At 41.4% G+C, this 18,209-nt stretch overlaps 2 protein-coding genes across 6 annotated transcripts in view; one reads left to right on the top strand and one right to left on the bottom strand.

The window, feature by feature from the left end:
* Nucleotides 1-222: 222 nt before the first annotated feature.
* LOC145492980 (uncharacterized) lies at nucleotides 223-8,997 on the top strand. 3 transcript variants are annotated; one of them, XM_081472369.1, is made up of 3 exons: nucleotides 223-473; nucleotides 4,306-7,218; nucleotides 8,093-8,997. In XM_081472369.1, the coding sequence occupies exons 1-3, from the start codon at nucleotides 223-225 to the stop codon at nucleotides 8,346-8,348; spliced, it is 3,420 nt and encodes a 1,139-aa protein (XP_081328495.1). In that variant the 3' UTR covers nucleotides 8,349-8,997. The 3 variants fall into 3 exon arrangements, with proteins under 3 accessions (XP_081328495.1, XP_081328496.1, XP_081328494.1); XM_081472370.1 differs by having other exon boundaries at nucleotides 4,303-7,218; nucleotides 8,096-8,997; XM_081472368.1 differs by having other exon boundaries at nucleotides 4,303-7,218.
* A 1,053-nt stretch (nucleotides 8,998-10,050) lies between these two features.
* LOC145492985 (uncharacterized) overlaps nucleotides 10,051-18,209 on the bottom strand; it is a 40,408-nt gene continuing 32,249 nt past the window's right edge. The window contains exons 1-2 of one of the 3 annotated variants that reach the window (XM_081472376.1): nucleotides 17,680-18,134; nucleotides 10,051-16,976 (exon numbers count right to left, since the gene is read on the bottom strand). In XM_081472376.1, the coding sequence (XP_081328502.1) occupies nucleotides 10,051-13,050 (3,000 nt within the window). In that variant the 5' untranslated portion in view covers nucleotides 13,051-16,976; nucleotides 17,680-18,134. Of the gene's footprint in view, nucleotides 16,977-17,679; nucleotides 18,135-18,209 lie in introns of those variants that run through there. The other 2 variants (XM_081472378.1, XM_081472377.1) reach the window with 2 other exon arrangements.

Raw genomic sequence — 18,209 nt, 5'->3', positions numbered from 1 at the left:
AAATACCCAGAAAGCTTAAGACCAAGTCTAGCTTCAGTCCCTTCGGCCGAGACCAAAAATCACCAGGCTGCTAAGCTGTGAAAGAATGCTAAGAATGTTTTCACAAGTGCAAAAATCCCAAACCACAACTGAGACTTCAATATTGAAGCCGATAAACTATTGTTTTCCACATTGCTGGCGTCCTACAGATGCCGAGTACTTATCCTTTACAACATAATTTAAATGTCACTTGAAGCAGCTGCGCAGAGACCAAGTTCTTCGTCGTCCAAAGAGCATCTTCATTCAAGCGAGAGAGAGGCCTCGTCGAGACTCGCAGCGCGTTTGGAACGATCCGTGAACAAGAGATCGCGCGGAAAACAGCGGTTAAATTACCATGATTCTTCTGGCCCAAGCCGCAGACAGGAACGGCATCGTGACTTCGGCCAGAAGATTAATATGGAGAAAGGAAATCGCAGGGATCGTCGCGAAAACGAGTAAGTTTAGCTGCATGATTAATGTTTTACAGACAAATCGTGTCCATTATTGCCCCATGATGTGTGTTGACATCAACACAGCTGATAAGCACTCCAGTTGATTACCCACAAAGATTTACTTCCCACTAAAAGCTTTCGCTTTCAATCGCTAAAATATCATTCCTAAAAATATGCTGTCGATCAACCCGCCCAGCAGTATCAGTGCCGACTTACTTTATTAGAATTTATTTTTGAGCTGTGAAAAATGATACACTGTGCGTGGTAAGCTACTTATAGATCGTCGTCTTCTCGTGAACATATTTATTGTAAAAACAAACTGACAATTTTTTTCCTTAAATCTTGTTTACATTTCACCGTTTTAACTGATAAAGTCTGTTGGCTGACTGTATTTCCCATGCCAGCGATACAGATCGAATATAAGCAACAGTGCCGACCCCGACTAATATTATTATAAATACACACTTAATGTGGCGTCAACACTCACCATTCATACCAATGGTTATCAGTCACTTCCTTTGTTAGACAATGCCCTATTGATTACTCACTTTTGATATTGTATACACCTTGTCTGAACTTATCATGCACGGCACGTTCAAACAATCTACTGAACAATGATTTCCAAGGCAGAATTTAAGCTTAACATTCATTAATTTCCTGATTACTAATTTTTTAAGGACCGAGACATATTCGTTTACTGGTAAATGCAAGGAATTTATTTCAATTCAGTCATAATCCAGTGTTAAAAATCTGTGAAACAATCGGTTTATGTACAGTCCGATATTTACAAGATCTTTGATTTCATTTCTGATGAAATTGTATTAACAGTTTCAATCGGCCTTTTCATGTATGCTTATTGCATTAGGCAATTCTAATTGTATTTCACATCTCAGTTGAGTTATTTTTTATTCAAATTATTGAATGTAGTTCAGGTCACCCCAAAACTTGTAGAAATCTCTCTGAATCTGCTCAAAAACATGAGTCTTTCATTGGAATCAAATCCAGTAAACATCAGCTACATTTCTGTTACCTGATCTGTTGATACTGATAACACTATAAAGTGTGGGTGGGGTAGTGTTTGTGATGAGGTTGGGGTTAGGGCTCATCTATAAAATCAATACTACTAATTAGCCTTGACTTTGATAACAGTACTTGTAGTCAGGCAAAGTGTGGGCAAGTTTGAGCAAGGCTGTTATCCCATTGTGTGACAAGAAGGCAATACAAAGCAATATACTAATTTTGTCAAAACATGCTTCTGTGGATCGTTGGTTGAACAAGACATGTGGAATGAGCAGAGAATGTAGTACAAAAACAGAAGGCAGTGCTATGTTTTACCATGATCCAAGGTACAACCAAAAAAAGAATAACAGTTGTAATCTGAACTGAACAAGAGAATAAGATAGCCATTGATTAGTAGTGTGATGACTTGGGCTCAACGTCGCATTCACTCATGTTCCAAAAGCTTTGTTTTCTCAAATCATAATTATTGATATACAACTCATATGAGGATTGCTGATTTTCTGCTTGAAGTTGTCTTCTTTGAACATGTCTCTCAAAAAATGTCTTTGCTTATTCAGTGAATTATTTTGACCTTTGGCATGATCAGTGAGCACATACAGTGAAACCTGTATCACGTGGAGCCCATATTAAGCAGACACCCTCTATTAAGTGCACACCAGCTGAAGTCCCAAAATTTTCTTCCTACATTTACCATAAAATAAACCGGCATTTAGCAGGCACCTCTGTCAAGTGGATGCAGACACCGATATTAAGCCATTTTGTTGCACAAAACCTGCAATAAGCGGACACTTCAAGGGCTTTTTACTTCTGAAGGTTCAGCTGAGACTCCTTTAACATTGTTCAGTGATGTCGTTCTAGAGCTAAGTGATTATTTCAGATTGATGCATTCAATGACTGACTAGACATTGTGCTATGCTAGTCTTTGATCCTACACTGTGTTACAAAAACGTTAATAATTAACTATTATTGCACAACATATTAGAACCTGTTTTGAGCGGACACCCTGTATTACTTGGACACTAGTCAGGTTCCCAAGGGTGTCTGCTTAATACAGGTTTCACTGTATCTAGAATGAAAAATCAATTATGGAGGCCAGCTTCATAGTTGTTAATTTATTCCAGAAATATTAGTGTTAAAATCACTAGTATGGAGGTTTTGACCATATTAAAATTACAGATACTTTTTTGTAAATGCTATTGATACCATGGCCAGGTGCAATGAGTATTAACAGCCAATCATATTGCAGTGTAACCAAGGCCACCCACACAATTAGTTTGAAAATTGACCAGTAGCATTTACATGTTGAAACAAAAATTGGTCGCCTTCATTGTTTCTGTAGGGTACAGATTGCTTGTATCAATAACTTGTGGAAAATCTAAATTTTTTTTTCAATTTGCACAGAATATTGTTGAATTTTTATGGGCCTTGGTTGGAGTAGTCACAGTGTAAATACAGTAGCATCCACTTTTTCTGGCTCCAGTTGTTAAATCACTATCCAGTGGATAGCGTGGTTTGTTTTGTCAACACTTATCCACTGGGTAGTGAGTTATCTGGTGGATAGTGTTGTCCACCCTTTGAACAACTGGGACCAGAACAGTACACAGGGAAATAAACATTTACACGGAGCGAGCTAACTGTTTAAGTTTGGAGTTATGGGTGACCTGTTGGGGCAGGCTTTTGTAACATGAAAGCTGTGTTTTTAAATGAAAACTGTAAATAGAAATATTCAAGTTCTGAACACCAAAATGGGATCTTTGGTGGAAGGTGGGTGAAATTGAGAAACAGGAGGTTGTCATGTGCAGTTCCAGAAAATATCCATACTCCCCCCACAGAAGGGATAGGGGTTTCCTGGGGGGTAGGGGTTCTGTAAGACCAAACAATAAAAAGAAATGTGTGAAGCTTAATTGGAATTTTCAGAGGGATAGAGGGTCTTAGAAAAAATTCCTTTGGAGGGAGAGGTATGGATATTTTCTGGAACTACACAATGAGATAATATATAGATTTAGGCCAGCCTAAAAGCGTAGCTCCTGGGCCGGGTTGTTCAGAGCCCGATTAAGCTAACCCAGACAAATGTAGAATTTTGATTTCATGTAACTTTGCAGTGAGGTTTTCTGTATATTGTTTGGCCTTCTGTTTTGAGTTTTAATAATCATCATATACACAAAACAAAGCAGAAAAAAGAACATTTGTATAGAAGAAAAAGTTATAATTCGATTAACTTTTAATCCTGGGTTAGCGTTAACTGGCTTCCGAACAATCCTGCCCTGTTTTCACGTGACCTCGATGACCTGTAAACTTGAGCCCGCGATATGGTCACGTGATACTGGTCAGCGGATACCTTGTTTTGGCAGGTGCCAATTGATGATAACATGGATGTCCAATATCAAAGAAGTACATTGTAAACCAAGGCTGCATGTCTCTGTCAACCTATTATTTGGAGCATGGCCGCCATGTTGCGCAACTCCGTCGTCGTCGTAGTCGCCACCGTCGTGCGTACGCGCCCACGAGCAATACCGCTAGCCATGATAACCATGAGAAAATCAACTCATGGGTTTCCTTTTCTTTCCTATATGAGTATGGGGCTCCGCTTGGCAGCCCTTCGGGCCGCCGGAGCTCCGCCAATATAAAATCTCAGATACATGTATATATAGGCTCCCCTGTGATGGGAATTGAAATCCTTTATGTGGATGGCCAAAGAGGTACGGAAGTTGCCCTCTCCTCCCCTTCCCCTCCACTGTATAGTCTTATTTTGGAACCTCCTCTGCCCTTTCCACCACGGGATTAGTAATGATCACTACCTTTTCTTGTGCAGCAGGTCTGTGAGGGAAGCTCCATTCTACAACAACAGAGGGAGTGATCATCAGTTTTACTCAAACCCCGAGGACATCAGGAAACATGTCCGCCCACAGAGCTGGTACGGAGCTCAAACCACGGAGAGAAAATCTAAAGAGAGACCCCAGAGCATTCACGAAATTTCACTGGATCGTAGCAAACAGAACAGCTCTTTTAATCATGGACATGATTACGGCAGTGCACCTTATGAAGGGCATTCATCAAGGTCTGGACTTAAGAGTGCTCGCTTTAGAGACCGAAGGAACAGACAGTTTGAGTCATCGAGGTCTTTATCCTCGAGTTATAGCTCACAAGTAGGGTCATCTGCTGACGAAGGAGAAAGAGATCACCATGGAGTCTATTCTGCTTATGATATGACTGAAAGATCTCCTTACGGGTCGCTCGTGCTAAGGCGTTACAGCCAATCAAGTTTGAGCTCTTCCAGCGCTTCTTGGCAACAGTCCACCAACTCGCTGAGTCATCACGCCGTTAGAGGACAGTGGGGATCTGGGTCTTTAGGTTCCAATTCCCCGGAGAAATTCCACGGACATAGGGACCATCAACGCCAAACAACGCATAAAGCAGTTTTTCTGAAAAACTCTCCCAAGATTTCCGAACACGTTTCACCTACAAATGCGACTTTTATTTCCGCGGTACCTGCCGATCATTTCTCAGGTCATAGAATTCGCGTCAACGCCCAACCTCATCGGTCTCACAATCCTCGTGTGTACGCTCAAGCAACGCCTTATTCGTCCAGTCAGCATATCACGACATCTGTTCCAGCTCGATCATATAGTCACGGCGTCACGCATTCCTCCGATAGCGTTACACAGGTATTCCCAAATGTCACGCAAGTCTCAGTTACGCACGAACAAGAAGATAAGCAACTTAGTCCTTCGGTGAAAGATTTAGCTAAACGTTTCAGTGGCGAGTTTTTCTCTGAGTCTTTTGAGGAACTGCAGTATCAAATGGATGAGAGAGATCGGAGGAAAGTTAAGGCACAGACCTGGCCAAAGTTTGCCTACGTCCACTCTCCCAAAGATCGGGTTCTTAGGGTTGAAAAAGAGCATTCGTTCGATGAGGCGCCTCCTAAACCGCCTTATCCTCAGAGCATTGAGGAAGACATGGCTGTTATCGAAACGAACGTGGAATCAAAAATAAGCAGAAACGAAGCGGACGGTCTGCTAAAAACTTCTGATAAGAGTTACATCGTCACTGCCCACCAGCAATGGAGTAGCATTGATGGTGCTCTAAACGCAGACATGCTGGCATCCCATCGATTAAGTCTTCAAGAACTTATCAAAATACACGAGAACGAGATTGCCAAGCAGGCCAAAAGTGCCATGGCAACTGCACACGCGCAGATCTACCTTAAGCGTCCACCGAACGAGTGTAAGGCAAGGAACGCGCAAAGCCCACCGATGTCACCTCGCGAGAATTCATGGGATAGAAAGTGGGATGGGGCGCCGCCACAGTTTGGAGTTGTTAACAGAGACAACCGTAAGCCAGTCGTTGCTCAATATGAGGTGACAGATCTGAAGCCGGTCGATAGAGCACCTATCAAGGTTATTGAGGTCACTGAAAAGGGCAGCACAACTTCTGTTAACTCTGAAATGCGAGAACGACTCCCTGTGAAAGCTAAACGGCATCGCACAATTGGTGTTGTCGGGTTTCGACAGCAAATCGATCGCGTATCCGAGGAAAAGGCCGAGAATAAACCGAAGCGACACACGGCGATCGGGATTGTAAGCGTGAAGGCGGTGGCAACGCCAGAACGTCAGTTGGTGAAAGAAGAGACAGTTATCGTAAGCCATGCAGGTTATGGTCTCAACATGGCTTCCGAAAAGGGACTAGACGGCCTAGACAGCGGACAGAGGGACAATGCTGAGTTAGTGAACCAAGATTCTCGGCAATCAGCAGGCAATCTGCGAACTAAACAGCATAAAGAGTACGATTTTCATGCAGAAAGGGCCAAGCGAACTGAGATGCAAGATGAAGACGCACTGGATGAGGTTTTCCAGCGTGATGAAGATACAATACAGGTCGTACGCTCGCAAGGCGTCGCTCAAGTTCGGCCGGATTCCGATCATAACCGAGAGCGTAAGACAGCGAGGTCGGATGAAATTGCGAAAGGCGATGGATTAACCAGAATTGCCGTTGCATCTCCTGACAAGCCAAGTCAACCAGTTGAACCGGTTAGCACTAAGCCGTCAAACTTGCATTTCCACAAGTCAGATGCTCGAACATGGAATGTAGCGGTTTCAAGTCAAGCTTATAACTACCCTAAACCATACACCATCTCCAAAGCTGTTCCCGTGGCCCAGGTGTCTCCTGTTAGTCCAGCTCTTGAGCAAACATCCAGAGCTACCCTTAGTAGAGACAATCTTGCAGAGCCCTCTCCACTTTCCCGATCACAATCAGCAAGAGAGATGTATGAAACTAGGCTCGCGTTATGGAATTTGTACCCCCCTGACACCAGCCTCGAGATACATTCGACTGAAACTTCGGGCAACACAACATCACAGGAGAAAATTATCGTCGAAACCGAGCCTATTCGTTTAGGGTCGGAGAAGGTTTTGCATGCACCCAAACAAACATCGATTCGCGAGAACGAGCCGAGAGGGATTGTACGGCAGGACATGGAAGAATACTATTTGAATTTGATCGAGAAATTGAAAAACGAGAACAAGGACTTGATCTCGAAGCACGAAGCGGAGAAACGGGAACTGAGACAAAAGTACGAGGAACAAAGGAAAGTGGCGAACGCTTATCAAAAGCTCGAAGACCGCTATCGTCGCCGTGTGCACGAGTTGCAGGAAGCTTTGTCAGGTTGCACGTGCCAGAGTCCATTTGTCAATCAAACTCACGTGAACGTATCGCAGAGTTTGAGCAATCGGTAAGTGAACGTGGCTATCAGGGCACGGTTTTGATGAAGACTAGTTTATAAACCAAGGCCAAAGTACTACTTAAAATCATACATGCATTACTTACAAAACGTTTAATTTTCGGACACACTTTTTATCTCATTTCGGACAAATTTCGGACAAAAATTCGGGCACTGTTGGAACATTGCGTGAATAAATTTACGACTTCTCAACACGAATTAAACTGAAACGACACCTGTGAAAATCATACTTTTACTGCACCCTCAAGGTTTTAGAAAGCACTGATGAGAAAATAACGCTTTGGCGCTACTTAAAAGTTACTGTAAATATTTCGGACGATTAAAAGTTTCGGACGGTTTTATTTTCGGGCACTTCTTTGTCCGAAATTAAAATCGTCTGAAATTTTTTGCACGTAACATAGTCAATTATTTTAGCCGCGAAAGAATGTGCAACAAATCTCTCAAAAATAACAGTTTAAAGAAAGATGCTATTATCCAACGCCACTTAGTGAATTAAAAACGCGCGAAAAAGGCACATCTACCCTAAAAGAGAAGTTAAACAGATTAGTTATAGTTAATGCCGAAAAAAGTTCAAGAAAGGATAGACGTTTTCAGTGAGTAGTTATGGCTGTAAATTTTGTTATTATTAGTATTTTTTCCGAAATACCCAGACAGGCAAACATATAGAAAAGAGAAAATTATATATTGTACCTCAAAATTGTCTATTTTTGGTTTGTATTTTGTTTTGCTCTACGGGCTCGCATAATAATTATAGTTAATAATTATTATTGTGAATTATTATCATTATCATCATTATCATCATTATCTTTTTTTCAAAACACGAAATTAATCATGTGAGTTTTTATCATTTTTTCTTTCTGTTTAGAAGCGATAAGGACGGAGACAGATCAGCAGCCTCGAGCATCAAAGGAATAAAAATTCTTGACGACCTCGACGACTGGTTGAGCGAACACTCCAAAAACAATGGCGCTTCTTCTAAAAAGAACAACAACACAGCAAGTAGAAATAGTCTGATCAGCACCTCGTCCGACATGACGGGGACCGCGTCCGCCTGGGACGAGCTGTACGATCGTCTCAGAGCCACTGGGGAGATTGATGTCGAGAACGGAACGCATGTGTGACGTCACAGTGCACGGACGCCATGTTGGTTCAGGTGACAGTAAGGGCATGTTCTATTAAAGCCAACTTCTTCAACGACAACCAGCTTTAGATGATTGGGTTTGAATTCAACCTGACAATCAGATGTTGTAAAGTAAAACTCTCGCGTACTATCAGTTTCTTTGGGCATATGCTGTGATTTGGTCAGACTTTTTTCTCGCAAAAAAGTTGTCCAAAACTTGTCCCTTCAACCGACGTTTTGATGAAGATGTTTGAACTTGGGGTGGCTAATTGATCAGGCAATGAAAACGTTTGATCATTTAGCAAAAGGCTGGGGTTTCCGAGTTGCCTTAGCCTCTCTTTTAAAGCGAGGCCTGGTGCAGAACCATTCATATGAAAATGAGTTTGATTTGCATGTGAATGAAATTTCATTTTCTTATAAAAGGTGGACACCAAGACTCGCTTTGAGAAAGAGGCTAAAGGTAATTCGGAAATGGCATATTTCCCTTATTTCGATAGAGATTTAGAAATGCAGTAGATAATGCTTTAGAAATCCCCCTTATCTCCTTTATCGTCGAAGTTTCATTGCTTATCAATCAAGTCCATTTGTCACTACCATGGGTAGGTAGAAATTAACCTAAGTAAACATGATTACCGCTTTGGGTACGCATTCTCTTCAGGCACTCTGATTTTAGTTTGTTTTGTCAAGTTTTCGTGTAGTTTTTGTCCCAATGCTTGTGTTAGCTCTTATTTATAGCGTGTAAATTTCTTACTCGACCTCGTGGCTCCAAATTATAAATCGATTTAAAAGAACGTCGGAAAATTATATAAAAACAATATAATAGGTTTAAAACTAATTTGCCAAATAATGCTTCAAATAAATGCTGTAAATAAGACATATTAATTGGAAAGATGGTCCTATGATTCTCAAAATTGTTAAAAATTAGTTTTACTAGAAAAGTAAAAACTATAATGAGAACGGATTGGTTGTTGTTGTTGTTGTTGTTGTTTTTGTTTGTACCTGGTACAAGCACGATTTGAGAGCTAGTAAGAGAGTCCTAGTAATGACTGTCGTTTCTCGGTTTGAATAAGGGCCTGACCGCCAAAGAAGGTATTGTTGCAAAATCAGCAGAAACACTGCAATGTTTCCCCGTTTTTAGCCGCACGTCAAAAATTTGTATTTGAATTGCTTCAGGAACATTAATATTTTGCATCATGTTTGCGAGAAGTTGCTTTCGCAAGGTATGTTACCTGAGATAGTAACCATGTACGTACGAGCCTCAGAAATGGCCCCAAATACGCAGTAATGCTATCTAGCTTTGATGTCCCCAGAATATAATTCCGGTAAGACTTCTTGTTCATCCCAGAGTTGCAATCCAAAGAAACATGGGAATGCCCTGTGAGCCGCCACACCTGCAATTTATAGTAGGTTTTTTTTTCTCTTCTTGTTTGTTTGTTTGTTTGTTTTTTTTTCATCAGTGATGGACATGGAAAGACCTACCACAACCATTGAGCGAACAGAACATATAATATATGCAAGCTTTGTTTAATTGATGCTGTATCAGATTACAATATAACCGTCTACAGCAACTTGTAAACTACAGTGCCGTGAAAGCTATTTACCGAGGTGACCCGTACATTATATCTCTAAGAGATTATAACTTTAACATATATGTGTTGCTTAAACTAGTGTTCTTACCCAGTTTCATTCCTAGCTGCTCAAAGTTAGTTTGCCCGGAAGTAAAGGGTGAGACCAACTTCCGGTCGAGGGACATTGCAGTATGAGTCATAGAGAGCATCTACGCCAAACTGGTTTGCAGGACCGTAACTCGTGCTGTGCCCCGCATTGCACATACCATGGCCAATATTCAGCGTGGTCAGGCAGTCGCAGTTGTCGTCATCCATCAAAATGGACTTGACTCCGTTCTGCACTCGATACATGAAGGAGTCTTGTTTTGCTTTTGGTTTTGTTCCTTTCAGGACCACTGGATCCCAGCCGTCTTGACTGTTGACGACTTTCCCGGCGAGAGTGACCTGGTGGTCATGGAAAGCCAGCCAGGCAGCATGCGCAACAGCATTGTCAGGGTCGAACTTCCAAAGATACTCGCTTCCTTCGGAGTCAATGGCAAGCATTTCCGTGGAGTCCTCCCTCGCCCAGGATGGAATTCGACCAAAGCAGTACACACTGTACGAGCTGCAGTAGCCATAGGGATAAGCTAACACATCTTTCTCATCAGTGGGCCAGGTTGCACCGGCGGTCCACCACCAAAAGGCCAGCCAATTTCCGCCGTGCGTGCACAACGTGGGGTGGTGCACCACCTCTTCCGACATGGAGTAATACAACGTCAAGCCAACGCTAGGTCGTGGTGTGTTGCAGTAATCATCGTAGAGGGCATCAACGCCATACCTGTTTACAGGACCATAGCTTGTGGAAAATCCAGCGCTGCACATGCCGTGTCCAAAGCTGAGGGTTGACAAACAATCGCAATTGTCATCATCCAATAGAAGGGACTTGACACCAGCTTGTGATCGGTACATGAAGGAATCTTGGTCGGCTTTTGGTTTAGTTCCCTTCAACACCTTAGGATTCCACGCTTTGTTGTTGATTACCGTGTTGTAAGGTGTTTCTTTGTGATCGTGTAAGGCTTGCCAGACTGCATGTGCTGTTGGGTTTCCAGAAGAGAACTTCCACATATAGACGTTTCTATCGGTGTCAATAGCTAACAGCTTGGTTTTGTCTTCTTTGGCGCCTGATGGAAGCCTTCCGAAGCAGTAAATATCAGTTTCCTTGCATGTACCATGAGGTTTCTCCAAAACGTCTGTTACGCCTCCTGGCAACTGTCCGTCCTTTGGCCACCACCAGAAGGCTGACCATTTGTGTCCATATCCTTCAAACGTAAACGGCTGTTCCGGAACTTTGAAGTAAATAACCAGGCCATTTTGAGGGCTAGGAAGATTGCACACAGGATCATATAGAACGTCCACTCCACGGCCGTTTGGATCAAGCTGGTTACTGCAAACGGTTGCTCCAAGTTGGAGTGTTGAAAGGCAGTCGCAGTTGTCATCGTCAAGAAGCACAGACTTTACTTTGTTTGCACTTCGATACGTGAATGAATCCTGGTCAACAGCAGATGATTTTCCTTGGAGAACTTTGGGATTCCAAGGAATCTGGTTTAAAACTGCACCAGCCGCTGTCTCTGTGTGGCTATGAAACGCGTTCCATGCAGCGCTCGCTGTTGGATTAGAATCATTGAACTGCCACTGGTAGACGTTCTTTTGCGAGTCTTTCGCCAAGATCACAGTAGAATCCTCCTCGAGCCAAGCGGGAAGTCGCTGAAAGCAAAAGGGATCACCGCCCGAGCAAGTTCCATATGGGTGTTCTAGTACATCATCTTCTAATTTCTCAGACTCATAGGCGGACCACTCTACACCAGCATTCCACCACCAGAACGCTCTCCATTTTCCACCAAAATCGTGTAAATCTGGACGACGAGCGCGATAGTAAAGCGTTAGACCAATATTTGGCACTGGACCATGACAACCATTATCAAATAGGGCGTCAACACCAAAGACATTTGCTTTACTGAAGCTAGTAGAATGGCCATCGTTACACATACCATGACCAAGATTAAGGGATGAGTAACAGTCGCAGTTGTCGTCATCGAGTAACAGCGATTTCACACCGTTTTGTTCACGATACATGAAGGAGTCTTGATTTTTGGACGGTGCAGTTCCATTGAGCGCCACTGGATTCCAAGGGCTCGAGTTGAGGACATCTTTGTTTTGAGATTCTTGATGATCATGAAATGCAAGCCAAGTGGCATGTGACACTGGATTCTTGGGATTGAACGCCCATTTGTAAACTGTTCCCAACGAATCTACAGCTAGCAGCTCTGTGTCACTTTCCTTGAGCCACGAAGGAAGACGCTGGAAGCAATGGACATCAAACTCTTTGCAAGATCCATAAGGATTTCCAAGGATGTCTGTGACATGTCCTGGCCAAGTTGAGTCTTTCTCCCACCACCAGAAAGCCCTCCAACCTCCGCCAAAGTCCTCCATTGTGAGCTTTTTGACAGTTCGAAAGTAAAGGGAAAGCCCATAGCTTGGAGATGGTCCATGACAACCTGGGTCGTACAGTTTATCGACACCAAATACATTAACCGAGCTGTACTTGGTAGAGTGACCTGCTAGGCACATCCCATGACCCATACTCAAAGTAGACAAACAGTCACAGTTGTCGTCATCGAGGAGAAAGGACTTAACGCCATTCTGATCCCGATACATGAAAGAATCTTGAGTTGCTTTGGGCTTGGTTCCTTCCGTAACCAAAGGATCCCACGCCTTGCTGTTTACGATTTTTCCAACAGGTGTTTCCAGATGATCGTGAAGAGCTTGCCACACGGCATGGGCAGTTGGGTTCTTAGAGTCAAACTTCCACTGATAAACAGTTCCTTCAGAGTCGATGGCAAGCAGTTCAGTTGAATCTTCTTCGGCCCAAGAGGGAAGTCGCTGGAAACAGTACAGATCGCCGAGTTTACAAGTACCATGGGCGTTCTTCAGGACGTCGGTTTCACCTGATGGCCAGGTTTGTCCCGGTGACCACCACCAGAAACGTTGCCACGAGGACGTGTCAAAGGCGGAGGTCGATAACACAAAAGCAAACACCACCGTTTGGATGCATAACACTGAAAAGGCTCCTGTAGAAAAGACGACACGACAACTCATTATAAGAGGCTAGCTATTGTCAACACTGACAGGGTCGGGCTAATCTTTCTTTGTGCCATCCCCTCCACTTACAATTTCCCCCTCGTTTGTTTGTTTGTTTGTTTTTAGAAATATAAGCTGATCGTGGGAAAGTTAGTTAACAAAAAGCTGTCGTGTATAACCCTATCCGTATTAATTTATGCTGGTAATCGTGCAGTATTAGTTCAATGGTTGTCAGGGTAAGTCCTTTTTAAAAACTGGAACAAAAGAAAAATTTATTTTCTCACCCAGTTTCTGTCGAATTAGAAATCAGGTCAAGGTGGGAGTTAAAATTCTCACCTCGTTCATTGCAAGCCAGCTGCTAAGTTTCCCTACCTTAGTTTAGACCATTAATGATTCGCCGATCACACAACTTGGGGCTGCATAACCGTGAACTTCCCTTTTTATCAATGGTTTTTTTTTGTGTACGTGACATGCTTCGCCATAATCTGGTCATTGCACACTGTCTTGACTGCCTTATTGGCTCAAAAAGAACCGGAAATATCCGCGCATCAAATTAATCACGCACTGAGTTAGAAAAAGTGGCTGTGAGTCACTGAACTTGGAAAATAAATTATGAAAGGGTGTTATGAAGCATTGCTCAATAAGGAACTGCTTGTGATGTAAGGGCAGTCTAGCTTTCCAACAAGCACATAAAGCCTTTTTCCATTCAAAGGTGTGTTGTGATATTTGCAAAATGAAAAAGTTCAACGTTAAGAAACTGTTTGTTACTCAGGCCTGCCTACACGCTTTACACTACAGTAATAGCCCACGTATAAGAACCTGAATTTTTCAATTTAGCCTAAATAGGTTCTTATATAAATGGTACTTAAAGCAAATTTAGGCTACCAAGGTTCTTAAAATAGGTTCTTATATTTTCATATGAATTTCATCTGAATATACTATATATAATATAAATATCATCTCATAATACAGTACACTGTATAAATCATTTATTTGTACCATAGAGCAATGCCTATAGGCAGTTCAGTGCAGGTACAGTATATGTCCTTAACAAAACATAACAAAGAAACTCATGTTGATACCAAATTCATAATTTGATATTTTACATGTAATATTTTGTGATTCTCACAGAGTTGGAGATGGTCAGAAAGCTTTCCTTGATACTGTAGTAGAGTACAGTACTTGCAAATACTTCGGGAATTATTTGAATGGCAAACACAATCGACATACAACATGGTACTTAAGCTTGAAATAAAGTTATGTCAAGTTACTTTTAAATAGATGATCTTAATTCAGCAGTTTCTACCTATACACTTTTACAGCAACTCCACTGATAAGAACCTAACTTAAAATTTTAGCCTTAATAGGTTCTTATGTGGAGGGGGCTTAAAATTAAAATTTTAGCCTAACAGGTCCTTAAAACCCAGGTTCTTATACGTGGGCTATTACTGTACATTTATCTGTACATGTCTTCCTTGTGCTGTAGTCAAAAAAGGCAAGATCATTTTGTCTGGGCAAAAGTGAGGTATAGACTGAGCAAAACACTTGAGCCTGCGGTACGTAAATAAAATATTATTTATGTGACTTCTGGTTATTTTTCCTTTTCTTCTTCATTGGTTTTTCTTTTTCTGTCAAGAAACCATTTACCGAAAGGTAGCGTTTGTCTTTCCGTTTCTTGCATTGTTTAAAAAATAATCGTCTGGAGCCTTTAATCATTCGCTTATATCGATTGCTTTCGAGCTCACAATATAACGTAGGTTTGTGAAGGAAAAGCCACGAAGACTTTCCCTGAGTCGAATCGCTAAGGAAGAAGCATAAGTATTTCCTTTCAATGAAAAAATCGTTATACCTTCTACCTTTCGAAAATAACTAACTTGACACGGTGCAAGCGACTGTAAAACGGCTTTAGACGGCTGATGTTCGAAACCCGGGGGTGACTCTTATATGAAAAGGTCGGGGAAGCCGCCGTCTTGGGTACAAATCAAGGATTCTGGTCTCACTTAAGGTGTTGATGACGAAACGTCACCATTTTTAGCGGTCAAAGTATCCTTTAGGGTGCATTCGAGGAAGTAAAAGAAACGCGCTCATTTAATTTCTGTTTTCAGGCTTGATTTCCGCTCTCTCGACTACACGAAATCCTTTCTTGAACAGTGTCTGATGATCGAACCTGTTCCGTTTTAAATGGTATCTTTTAGGGGTCTAATGAAGCTCAAGCAACGTCCACATTAGTCTCCCTTAGGAGTTCAATTCAAATTTTCCAACGAGCATCCCTTGCCTTTTCATATGGGAGTCCTTCCCCCCCCCCTCCCCCCTCAGGTTTCCGAATGTCTAACGGGAAGTGAAGGAGTGAAGGAGTGGTGGAGTGGTGGAGTGGTGGAGTGAAGGAGTGAAATCGTGCCACCACTACAACTTGGAAAACAAATATTTTCCAAGGTAAAAACGGTGACACTGCGGAATTTAACTGGGTGATTTTTATTTCCTTTGTATAATAGACACTTATGTACTTGTTTTCCTATACCCGCAATTTTAGATCCACAACATTAGAGTTAATTAAATGCTAGGAAAGCAGGTAAAGATAAACTTCTCTCTGTTGCAAACGTATAAAACTAAACTAGTGATTAAAACTCCGCCTTTTCCCGCAACTTTTAAGCGCAACTGTACGCGTGGAATAAATAATTGACGCGTGCAGTACACGCGCCGGCGGCTTTGGAATGTGATCCGTACGTCTCACCATGCCAGATATTAATTACAAATGAAACTGAATGACTCGAAAATTATGGCGGAACAATCTTGGTCAATTAAAGGTAGATATCGTGATAATCAGACTTGATATCATAACCTGGCGGGCTACTGCGGTGGAATGTAGATATAAATCATGATATTTGCTTGATATTTAGGAGAAACGTTATATGTTATTTTGAACTGATTAACTAATGCCGAGTGACTAGACCTTTTAATATTCTTAAAATTGTGATGTCAATAATCTGAATTGACAGTTGAAAGACACTTCTTATTGATTTATTACCAAAGTCTCAGGGGTTGGTTGATCAATGGAAAGTTCATGAAACCTTCACGGGAGATATCATTATATTATTGTAAAGTTTCAATGCGGGGGGTTGTGTTTAAATGATTATGTCTGCCTCTGGAATGGGTTAAATATGTGCATAAATATAAGTCCAAGCGCAAATAATGAAGTGACAAGAAAAAGTGACAAATTAGATGTGTTTCTTGACGTCATTTCCGATGGTAGAGCTTGCTTTAATACTTCTGGCAATTAATGCGTTGAAGTGTCGGTGAGTGTTATATGGCCACATAGTTCCGGACATATCATCTGAGTTCGTGTTTAAATGGCTGTGAGCATGAAGCTGACAAGCGAAAAATAATAAAGTGACAACGAAAAAAGAAACAATTCTAATAACACTTTTAAAATAGGTAAATAATAGTTCTGGTTTAAGTTCAATAACAATTATGGAAATAATTACTTAGACATACTTAGATAAACAATTTTGCTCTGATCGAGTCTTTTAAGCAGTGTTGGTTCACGTTCCGTGGTATAGAGCATTTCATATCAGGTAGTCTAGCTTACTCCTGCGTTTGGTTAGGATGGTGGACTGACTTTCACCAAATTAATTCTCGTAGCTAAAATTCAAGTCTTGTTTGCTAATGGATGGCAAGTGTTTAAATGTTAGTGATGTGTCTCATTCTGAAGAGTTGAGCAAAGCTTGCTAATGAACGTGTGAAAAAAAGTCTGTGATAACAGCTTGAAATCCCCCTCATGAGTTGATCAGGTGATCGCTGTTTCGTTTGTTTCCTCGTAAAAAAAATTGTTTCAGGTTTTATTTTATTTTATGTATTTTTTGTTACTCGGTTCCTCAGTTGTCTTTAATATCTGCGCTGATTCCGACATTTCTGAACTCATTTGTGTTTCAATATTCTTCTACTTGCTGAAAAATAAATAAAAGCTTTAATTTTTCTCTTGTATTTCTTCCACGGCCATGAAAAAAGACAATTAATATTACTACTTTATTTCGTATCTCATCACGGTCATTCAATATAGAATAGACAGTTTGACTTATAGTGTGATTACGGTGAGAAATTTAAAGGTTCGTGTGAAGGGAAATGTCTTTACAAGTGGGTGTTACGAAATCAAATCTATGCACGTCTTGAAAAAAATAAAACAGCACCCCAGCACTAAAAATGAAAAGGTTAGTCCGTGTTCCAGTCTGAGTTTATAACGCAGCATTCCATGTAATGTCGTAGCAAGTTACACGTTGCTGAAAAAGAACTAAACTTCTGGGAGAGAAAATTTATCTTCTTAAGTCCGGCGTCTAATGAGATTAGCGGATTTCATATCTAGGAGAATCACGTCTGTCGCTCTCAATACTTTCGGGGGGACGTTCGGCGTAGCAACGCAGCAATCAAAATGTGGAACCCGCGAAGCTATTTTTTCGCCATTAGCATGATCATACACAAACTGGGAACTAATAGACAACATTATAGAGATCCAGATCATACACGGACCTTCTGAAGTGTTGAAAACTTAGGTTATTTGTTTCTTATCCCGGGTTATGGCATAGCGTGAATTGAAAGCGAGCTCTCCGATTAATCTCAATTAGCCGATAACCAAAATACAAGTTCTACACTCACCTTTCTGCATTATCGTTTAGTCACAATCGAGACAGAGATTAAATTACTGCTGTGTCCTTTCCAATGATGAGCTGCACGGAAAAACACGTACTCGCCCTTCAGGCTAATGCCTTTAGCACTGATTAATTAATTACACCGCAAGTTGATTGGTCTTTTGGAAAACCGGAATGACAATGGAAAACTGTGAGCTAATGACTATTAGTATCACCCAACTAGTGGACTAATGCAAATCCTGCATTTTAATTGGCTACGCTACTAGAGGTCTATTAGTAATAGTCCTCGAGTAGCGAAATTGGCGCAATCGAGCGTGACGCTTTTTCCAAATAAATATTTCTTCAACTTGCATTTGCTAACTTTATTATTGTCTTTTCTGTCCGACTAGTTGGGTGATACTAAAACAATTAGACCCTTCGCCCTCAAGGGCGCCCTCAAGGTTTAGATCTGTGATACTTTTATTTCTTATTTTAGATTTTAATACTTTTTGTTTTATAGAGGACCTCCCTGAAAACCACGTATTTACGTGACGGGCG

This window comes from Orbicella franksi, chromosome 7 (assembly GCF_964199315.1).
Source record: "Orbicella franksi chromosome 7, jaOrbFran1.1, whole genome shotgun sequence".
In the NCBI taxonomy this organism is placed as follows: Eukaryota; Metazoa; Cnidaria; class Anthozoa; order Scleractinia; family Merulinidae; genus Orbicella; species Orbicella franksi.
This window is presented reverse-complemented; position numbering and strand designations above follow the sequence as displayed.

Bases quoted from the DNA above. Each gene is read 5' to 3' on its own strand.
- LOC145492980 (XM_081472368.1), top strand. From the start codon at position 223: ATGTCACTTGAAGCAGCTGCGCAGAGACCAAGTTCTTCGTCGTCCAAA. The intron at 474-4,302 runs GTAAGTTTAGCT...TTTCTTGTGCAG, and splicing joins AGGGATCGTCGCGAAAACGA to CAGGTCTGTGAGGGAAGCTC. The intron at 7,219-8,092 runs GTAAGTGAACGT...CTTTCTGTTTAG, and splicing joins TCGCAGAGTTTGAGCAATCG to AAGCGATAAGGACGGAGACA.